Source organism: Papio anubis, chromosome 11 (assembly GCF_008728515.1).
Source record: "Papio anubis isolate 15944 chromosome 11, Panubis1.0, whole genome shotgun sequence".
NCBI lineage: Eukaryota > Metazoa > Chordata > Mammalia > Primates > Cercopithecidae > Papio > Papio anubis.
This window is the reverse complement of record NC_044986.1, coordinates 111,259,587-111,269,858: the sequence shown is the minus strand read 5'-3', so window position 1 is coordinate 111,269,858 and position 10,272 is coordinate 111,259,587. Positions and strand designations below refer to the sequence as shown.

General features: G+C 42.7%; 1 protein-coding gene across 1 annotated transcript; it reads right to left on the bottom strand.

The window, feature by feature from the left end:
* Nucleotides 1-583: 583 nt before the first annotated feature.
* LOC110744079 (40S ribosomal protein SA-like) lies at nt 584-3,554 on the bottom strand. The gene has a single exon (XM_031652484.1). The coding sequence runs from the start codon at nt 1,779-1,781 to the stop codon at nt 1,269-1,271; it is 513 nt and encodes a 170-aa protein (XP_031508344.1). The 5' UTR covers nt 1,782-3,554; the 3' UTR covers nt 584-1,268.
* Nucleotides 3,555-10,272: the final 6,718 nt, after the last annotated feature.

Here is a 10,272-nt window from a genome sequence, read left to right as displayed (position 1 = left end):
TGCCAATTTTGTACATTTTATAAAAATGAAATCACATGATATGTGGCATTTGTGAATGATTTATTTCACTTAGCATAATGTTTTCAAGGTTGTTACCTATTGTAGCCTATATCTGTACTTCATCCCTTTTCATTGCCAAATAATATTCCATTGTATAGACATATTCCATGCTGCTCATCCATTTATCAGTTGATGGCTATTGAGTTGTTCTCTGAATCCTTGTCAACATTTGTTATTTATCTGTCTTTTATTTATTATAGTCATCCTAATGGGTGTAAAGTTGTACTCTCCGCTGTTTTGATTTGCATTTTCCTAATGACTAATATTGAGAATCTTTTCATGTAATTCTTGGCCATTTGTATGTCTTCTTTGGATAAATATCTGGTCAAATCCTTTGCCCATTTTTAATTGGTCTTTTTATTGTCAAGTTGCAATATATATAGTTCTTTATATAGTCTAGATATAAGTCTCTTATCAGATATATACTTTGCAAATATTTTCTCTTATCCTATAGGTTGTCTTTTTAATTTCTTTATGGAACCTTTTGAAGTACAAAAGTTTTTAATTTTGATAAAGTCCAATTAATCTATTTTTTATTTTATTGCTTGTCTTTTGGGTGTCATATCTTAGAAACCACTGCCTAATCCAAGGTCATGAAGACTTACTCCTATGTTTTCTTCTAAGATTGTATTGTCTTAGCTCTCATATTTAGATCTTTGATATATTTGGGGGTTAATTTTTGTATATAGTGTGAGGCAGGGGTCCAAGGGCCTTCTTTCACATGTGTCTTATATTTAGGTCTTATATTTGTGTCTTATATTTAGATCTTCTTTGGCATGTGTCTTTTTTTCTTAAGAAATTGATGTTTATTTTCCATCAACTTTGTGTCCATGTTGCTTAAGAGCCAGTACAAGAACAGCTTAAGACCATTCAGTGGTTGCTCCTAACCATTCAGTGGCCTGAGCAGTGGGAGCTGCAGATCAGTCTTCTGTAGTGGGCCAAGCACTCCAGTCTTCAGTAGGGAACTGCTGAATAGGCACAGAGGGCATCTGCACACCTTCAGATGAGTCTGCAACCTCAGGCTGAGTAGCAGTGAACTCAGGAGTTGGAGCAGTCCATTCACCCTGAAATTCCTCCTTGCTCACAGCCTTTTCAGCAGTAGTCTGCTCTTCTTTTTTAATTTCTTCAGGATTTCTGTACAAGTAGAGATCAGGCATGACCTCCCATGGGTGTTTGCAGGAAATGGTGCCATGCATGCACAAAACTTCTCAGGCCAGCATCCACCACATCAAACCCACTGTGTGAGCTCCCTTACTGTTGCATGGAATGGCAATGTCCACATAGCACATAGGGGAATCTGTGTGACACAGAGCAATGATGGGAAGGTTAACATAAGCTTCCTCTGCAAGAGGCTGGTGGTCAGCTCTAGGGTCAGTAACCACAAGAAACCATGGCTCCCAGAAGGCTGCCTGGATCTGGTTAGTGAAGGCTCCAGGAGTGAACTGGCCAGCAATTAGAGTGGCTCCAGTGGCAGCAACAAACTTCAGCAGGGCCCCCTGGCCAGTATACCTGGAGGACATGACACTGACATCAGCAGGGTTTTCAATGGCAACAATGGCATGAACTGCCAACAGAAGCTTCTCCCAGGTCCTCTTCAGATTTATGATGTAGATGCCATCACTTTTCCTTTTATAGATGTGCTGTTCCATTTGAAAGTCAAGATTAGTGCCACCTAAGTGGGTTCCTGCTCCAAGGAACTTAAGGGCATCCTCCTTCTTCATTTGCAGGACATCAAGGGCTTCAGACACTGTGAAAGTTTCCCTTTAAGTTATGATGGGAATCCAGAACAGTGCCAAATGGACTCCTCTGTGGGTAGTGCGGAAAGGCTGCATGTGTCTTCTATGCATGTGTCTTCTATGTGTCTTATATTTAGCTCTAATATTTGTGTCTTATATTTAGGTCTTCTTTGCAAATGTCTTACATTTAGCTCTTATTTTTAGGTCTTTGATACATTTGGGGGTAATTTTTGTACATAGTGTGAGGTAGGAGTCCAATGGCCTTCTTTTGCATGTGTCTATCCAGTTGTTCCAACACTATTTGTTGAAATCACTATTATTTCTCCATTGAACTTTGTTGGAATCCTTGTCAAAATTCAATTGACCATAAGCATAATGGCTTATTTCTAAACTCTTAATTCTATTCCATTGAATAGACTAGAAAACAGTTACCATGCTATTTTGATTACTATAGCTTTGTAGAAAATGTTGCAGATAACCCACGTGGTCAAATTGTCCATCTGCTAATGTGGTACCGAACCCCAGTTCACTGTGAACCTTATGAATTAACTCCAGTAATTGTCTGGAGCAGGTGGTCACATTTTTATTTTCAGGAGGAGAGCATTCCCTAGGATGAGAAGCTTAGACCAAAACCTTCCCAGAAGAAAAAAAAAAAAAAAATCAACACCGAAACACCTTCACACAAGTTCCCAGGAACCCACTAATAGTGAGGACAGGAAACAGCCTGAAGGAAATGACAGAAGCTCATCCACACTGAAGTCCCCAGGCCCCAATACCTAGGTCTTAAAGCACTGGACTCCAGTGTCTTCTCCTCCAGGGCCACTGACTGTGAGGAAATGAAGCAGGGACATTTCTAGAGTTCATTTGAGAATGAAGGCTCAAAAGTAAACATTTGCAGAACCATCCATAAAGCTCCCATAACTTCAAAAGGCTGCAGGGAAACAACATTGCTTTGAATGTAATATAAATGAAATAGAAACATATGGTTTAGATTTCCACAAAAACAAACCCAGCTCCACAGGGAGAAGAGAAACAGCACCTGAGGACCAGATGCCTTTGGGTAGGGCTTTGTGTTTGTAGATCCACAAGGCTGCAGGAAAAACTGAGACTCTCAGATCGTCAGCACCCTCCTGTCTCCCTACAGAGCCAGGCTTGTGGGGCTGGCTTATGGAGCTTGACTGAGTTTTCTAGAAGCTAGAAACTCTACTTGCAACTAGAGACACTTATGGTTCCCTTATAGAGAATGGGTAGGAGAAGAAAAGGGAAGGGAATGGAGAAAGAGATTAAGATGTCTCCTCAAAGGCAAGGTTTGTAAACCACAGAATATCTTTAACTCTGGATTTCATGTTCAATCAAAGTGCCTGTCTTAGTTGGTTTGGACTGCTATATCAAATACGCTGTAGGCTGAGTGGCTTAAACAGCAAACTTACTTCTTAGAGTGCTGGAAGCTGGGAAGTCCAAGATTAAGGCTCTGGCAGATCCAGTGCCTAGTTAAGACCCCCTTCCTGGTTTGCACATGGCTGTGTTCTGGTTGTATCCTCACATGGTAGGGGGAGAAAGAGAAAGAGAGACAGAGAGAGAAAGAAAGAAAGGGAAAGCTCTCTAGTAACTCTTCTTGTAAGTGTCTGGTGTCTCTAATCCAATTATGGGGTTTCTACCTTCATGATCTTATCTAAACCTAATTATCTTCCAAAGTCCCCACCTCCTAATTTCATCATATTAAAGGTTAAGGCTTCAACATATGAATTTCTAGGGAGCAAAAGCAGTCGAATCCCTTTTTTTTTTTTTTTTTTAGAAACAGAGTATTGCTCTGTCCCCCAGGCTGGAGTGCAGTGGCACTATCTTGGCTCACTGCAACCTTCACTTTCTGGGTTCAAGCAATTCTCCTGCCTCAGCCCCCCGAGTAGCTGGGATTACAGGCATGTACCACTACACCCAGCTAATTTTTTTTTCTTTTTGAGATGGAGTTTTGCTCTTGTTGCCAAGGCTGGAGTGCAATAGTGCGATCTCAGCCCACTGCAACCTCTGCCTCCTGGGTTCAAGCGATTCTCCTGCCTTAGCCTCCCAAGTAGCTGGGATTACAGGCTTCCATCACCACACCTGGCTAATTTCGTATTTTTAGTAGAGACAGGGTTTTGCCATGTTGACCAGGCTGGTCTTGAACTCCTGACCTCAAGTGACCCACCCGCCTCGGCCTCCCAAAGTGCTGGGATTACAGGCGTGGGCCACTGTGCCTGGCCAAAAGCAGTCAAATCTGGAGAAAATGAACACATAAGAATCTATGTGGGAAGCATCTCCTGTTACAAATCAGGGACAATGGTGTTTGTGTGCCTGCCTCAGAGCCGAGCAGAACAAGTGCAACAGGACAGGACGTGCGCACCAGGCTTGAGAAAACAAAGAACCAAAGCCATAGCACAGTGCAGCATGGAGCCAGGCTTGAAAGACAGTCAAGCATTTGTCAGGTTCCCCAAGGCTAAAATTTGGGGGTAATATTCCAAGATAAAGAACCATAATCTCATGCTTTCCCCTGGAAACCACGTCTAGCCACATGGCAGCTAGAAATCTATACAGCCAAATTTACACAAATGGCTTGATCCTACGCAGGAAGTATTGCCCAAAAGTACCAGGGTAGATTAAATGACTTTTCCATATTTCCCAAATTATCAGCTACATTTTTGTGCCTTCCCCGCTAAAGAGTCCTTTAAACCACAGGTCCCCAATCTTTTTGGCATCAGGGACCAGTTTCATGGAGGACAATTTTTCCACAGACCAGGGTGTGGGGATGGTTTTAGGATGATTCAAGTTCATTACATTTATTGTGTACTTTATTTCTATTATTATTACATTGTAACATCTAATGAAATAATTATGCAACTCAACATAATGTAGAATCAGTGGGAACCCTGAGCTTGTTTTCCTGCAACTAGACGGTCCCATTTGGGGGTGATGGGAGACAGTGACAGATCATCAGGCATTAGATTCTCATAAGGAGCAAACAACCTAGATCCCTCACATGTGCAGTTCACAATAGGGTTCACGCTCCTGTGAGAATCTAATGTCACACTGATCTGACAGGAGGCAGAGCTCAGGCGATAATGCAACTAATGGGGAGCAGCTATAAATACAAATGAAGCTACGCTCACTCACACACTGCTCACCTCCTGCTGTGGCCCAGTTCCTAACAGGCCACAGACCAGTACTGGTCCATGGCCCAGGAGTTGGGGACCCCTGCTTTAAACTCTGACTTTTCCCTAATCTTCAAAAACAGGTGTGTATTGTTTTAGAAAAAGCACCATCATGCTTGAGTTTTTGTCACACTGCCTGAGCCACATCTCTTAGATCTTAACCATTCCAATGTGTTCCAGTCTGGATTCGCAACTGTCAGCAGCTACATGTCTGTGCCATGGGGCATCTTCTAGAGCCAAGGAAGATGATAGCCTGGAACTCCACAGGCTGGAAGTGACAAGCAATTAACACCTCCCAGGAGCAGCCCTCAACTGATGACTCTTGGGAATTGGTGTATAAATACCCCAGCTCCCTCACCCTCCAGTGGGACAATTCTGAGGCATGTGTTTTACATTCTTCTTAGAGGTTCCCTGTGGTATTAAGCTCCAGTTGTCCACTGTGGCAGCTGACTTAATAACAGACTTCCCTTCCTTGAATCACTTCCCCACTCTCCCACTGGGGCTTCTCGGGAAACCCACACTAAAACAAGACATCAAGATGCTTCACTAAATTTCCATTCTTTAATAGCCCACTTCACTTCCTAATTTTAAGCAAGAAACTTTAAAAAGCGATTTCAGGGAATTTAAAGTAAATAGAAAAGTTCTATGCAGATGGAAAAAATATAAAAAATACATCCTAACAGCAAACTCTTACATCTCAAACAAAGGAAAAGGGACTGAGCTAAGTATGCCAGTGATCAGTAACCCTATCATCATATTCTCTCCTCTTCTCTCGCTCCCTCTGTCTCTTGTTCACTGCCACCCTCCTCTCCCTCACATATTTATGGAGTAAGGAAGCCTCTTGAATAACCTGAAAAGTAAAAAGAAATGTCCACTCAACACAATGTTTGTGAGTTTGTGGGTGGTCTGAGAGCTGGGCTCAAAGTCATGGCTTGGATCATTACTTGCATTTTTAATATCAACTGCATTTGCATAATTTTTTTCGTCAAGGTTTTTCCATTGATCTAAACTTACTCCAATCCATCAACTCTCTTGAAAAATAGCCAGCAATGATCTTTCTCCCATTTTGATTATTTCTTTCTTTGGTATAAGGGGTGTGTGTGTGTGTGTGTGTGTATGTGTGTATGTGTGCACTTTTTTTTTTTAAATCACCAGCGATAGAAATTACTATTTTTGAAAATAAAGCCAGTGAGAGATATAAAGACAGAAGACACTAAATCAAAGTCAAGGGGAAAGGAAAGAAGAACTAGCCACAGGGTGTCCATTCCAAGTGGCTGCAGAAGTCAAGATGGACCAGCAGGGGTAATTTTTGTGGGTTATCCATCACTGAAGGCCTCAAGAAATACATCCTTCTCTTTGTCAACAGCTTCCCCACCCTAATATCTCCTTATAGATGAGAATAGTGGGTTGGGAGGTCATATTGATTCCCTCTTACCACATGGTGATTTATTTGCAAAACTGCTTGCAAAGCACTCAGCTGGGCGGGGGACACACATGCTTCCAGTGTCCAGTTATCAGCAAAACACTACGTACATTCACCTCCAGTCACCTCTGAACACTTTCAAGTCATAATCTCATTCAGCATCTCTGGCTTACGAGATAAAGAGTATGTGGGCATTCATTCTGGGTAGATTTTTCTCTTTAATTTTTGACAAGAGTAGGCTTTAGATTCACGCCTGATGGGGAAATGGCAGAATGTTCTTCCCTATTAATCTGCCTCATAATGAATAGCAAGTAAAATACGAGCCAGGCACTTTACATCAGTTGTTCAATTCTCAACTCTTCAAGTTAGATAGATATATGTGTAGTTTAAAAAAAAAAATAATAAGGTCTTGCTCTTTGGCCCAGGCTGGAGTACAGTGGTGCATTCATAACTCATTGCAGCCTTGACCTTCTGGGCTCAAGCAATCCTCCCACCTCAGCCTCCCAAGGAGCTAGGACCACAGGTGTGCATTGTCATACCTGCCTATGTTTTTTTAATTTTCATTTTTGTAGAGATGAGATTTCAGTTTGTTGTCCAGGCTGATTTCAAACTCCTGACCTCAAGCAGTCCTCCTGCCTTGACCTCCCAAAGCACTGGGATTACAAATGCAAGCTACTGCACCTGATGAAGTTAAATATTTTTATCCCCATTTTATGGAAAAGAAAAATGAGGTCCAGAAAGGATATCTAGGCTGCCCAAGGTCATTGCTGTATGCAACTGACATTAATTAAACCTTTGCTTTGTGCCAAGCCTGGTCCTAGGCAGTGAAAATGCTTATACAAATTAGCCAGGGTCCCTGCCCTCAAGGACTAGTGTGATGAGTGTGGGGCACATAGACATGAAGTACATGAAGTAGATAAAGGGAGGGATCAACACAGTGGCATATGAAGTAAAAAGAGTCATAGGATCAGGGAAGCTTCACTGTAGACCAGTGATTCACAATCTTGGGTGCACTAGAATCACCTGAGGAGCTTAAAAATCCCTAGGTGGAAATACCATTTGAGCCAGCAGTCCCATTACTGGGTATATACCCAAAAGATTATAAATCATTTTACTATAAAGACACATACACACGTATGTTTATTGAAGCACTATTTACAATAGCAAAGACTTGGAACCAATCCAAATGCTCATGAATGATAGACTGGATAAAGAAAATGTGGCACATATACACCATGGAATACTATGCAGCCATAAAAAAGAATGAGTTCATGTCCTTTGCAGGGATATAAATGAAGCTGGAAACCATCATTCTCAGCAAACTAACACAGGAACAGAAAACTAAACACCACATGTTCTCACTCATAAGTGAGAGTTGAACAATGAGAACACATGGACACAGGGGAGGGGAACATCACACACTGAGGCCTGTCGGGGGGTTGGGGGCAAAGGGAAGGAGAGCATTAGGACAAATACCTAATGTATGCAGGGCTTAAAACCTAAATGACGGGTTGATAGGTGTAGCAAACCACCATGGCACATGTATAAATATGTAACAAACCTGCATGTTCTGCAAACGTATCCCAGAAATTTAAGTAAAATAATTTTTTTTTTTTTTTTTTTTTTTTTTTTGAGACAGAGTCTTGCTCTGTCGCCCGGGCTGGAGTGCAGTGGCTGGATCTCAGCTCACTGCAAGCTCCGCCTCCCGGGTTCCCACCATTCTCCTGCCTCAGCCTCCCGAGTAGCTGGGACTACAGGCACCCGTCACCTCGCCCGGCTAGTTTTCTGTATTTTTTAGTAGAGACGGGGTTTCACCATGTTAGCCAGGATGGTCTCGATCTCCTGACCTCGTGATATGCCCATCTCGGCCTCCCAAAGTGCTGGGATTACAGGCTTGAGCCACCGCGCCCGGCCTAAAAAAAAATTTTTTTTTAAATCTCTGAGATCTGGTTTCATATCCAGAGATGGGAATTGGTCTGAGATGTGACACGGGCATCGGAATTTTTTTAAGTTCTCCCAGGTGAGTTTAATGTGAAACCAAAGGCGAGAACCACTGATCTATGGTGAAGGTGCCCTGACCCAACTCTTGCCTGAGATGGTATTCTTGGGCTGGGATTTAAAGGCTAGAATTGGATTTGTAGGCAGATAAAGGCATCGGGGCAATTCACACAGGAGTAAGAACATTATGAAGCCCAGTGAGGGAAGGTAGAGGATATGATGTGTTTGGGGAACCAGCAGAGCTGAGAGAATGCAGAGATGAGGTTGGGGGATGAATAGAAACCTGATTGACCAGGTGGTGTGTTGAAGATTTATAGAGTCCTTGAAGGATTTTCACCAATGGCATGATCTGGTTCATGTTTACAAAGATTTTTCTGGCAACAGTGCAGGAATGGATTATAGGTGAGAAAGCAGATTGTGCAGAGGCTACTGCAGTAGACCAGGCGAAAAATTATGTGACCTAGATCTATGGTGACCAGCCTCCCCAGTTTGCCCAGGAATGTTCTTATTTTAGCACTGAAAGTCCTATGTCCTGGGTAACTCCTCAGTCCCGGGCAAACCAAGACAGTTGGTCACCCACCTAGACCACACCAGTAGCAGCATGGAGAATGGACAGATTTTAGAGATGCAGGGAGCAGAGCTGACTTTAGGGGTTAGGGAGTGGAGGCAGAACATCAAAGCTGACTACCTGGTTTCTGGCTTGAGAACTGGCAGAGGGGTGCTGTCACCATGACTGGAATCAGGGAGAGGGTTTAGTGGCACAGGCGGATATTACAGGCTTTGTTTTGAACCTACTCACTTCGGTGTGTCTTAAACAAAATCCAAAATTTGGATAATGGTACCCAAATATCCAACAATCCATTGGTCCATTTACTGAGCACCTAGGTGTCAATACTAAAAAGGTGTCAGGTACTAAAAAAATAAGACAGAAAAGGTGCTTGCCCTGTGGAGCTCTCAGTCCAGTGAGGGAGCGGGATTAAATCAATGACTTTAAGGCCAGGTGCAGTGGCTCATGCCTTTAATCCCAGTAGTTTGGGAGGCTGAGGCAGATGGATCACCTGAGGTCAGGAGTTTGAGACCAGCCTGGCCAACATGGTGAAACTCCGTCTTTACTAAAAATACAAAAATTAGCCAGATGTGGTGGTGTGTGCCTGTAATCTCAGCTACTTGGGAGGCTGAGGCAGGAGAATTGCTTGAACCCAGGAGACGAAGATTGCAGTGAGCCGAGATTGCGCCACTGCACTCCAGCCTGGCTAACAGGGCAAGACTCCATCTCAAAAAATCATCAATCAATCAATGAGTTTACAAGAAGCTTTTTAAATCTCTCAATGCATGCACAGTCATGTACTGCATAACGACACTTGGATCAACAACAGACCTCATATACGACAGTGATCCCATAGGAGTATCATACTGTATTTTTACTGTACCTTTTCTATGTTTAGATACACAAATGTCATTGTGTTACAGCTGCCTCCAGTATTCAGCACCATCACATGCTGTACAGGTTTGCAGTCTAGGAACAACAAGCTACAGCATCTAGCCCAGGTGTGCACTGGGCTACACCATCTAGGTTTATGTGAGTACACTCTATGATGTTCACACAATGATAAAATCACCTAATGATGCATTTCTTGGAACAGATGCCCATTGTTAAGCAGTGCAGGATGGTACTTCTCTGCTTTCACCATTTGCCCTCCTGTAATGTTACTGTTTTTGAGATGACCGAACATCTGCTTCCCCTGGAAAAGTAAAAATTTCCACCTGTGGTCCCAAAGTAATTATTAATAACAACACTTTGCAATCTCGGAAGTGCCCCAGTTTCTATGGTGAAGTAGATAATGACCTAACTGCTCTCTATACCACCTCA

Bases quoted from the DNA above. Each gene is read 5' to 3' on its own strand.
- LOC110744079 (XM_031652484.1), bottom strand. From the start codon at position 1,781: ATGAAGAAGGAGGATGCCCTTAAGTTCCTTGGAGCAGGAACCCACTTA.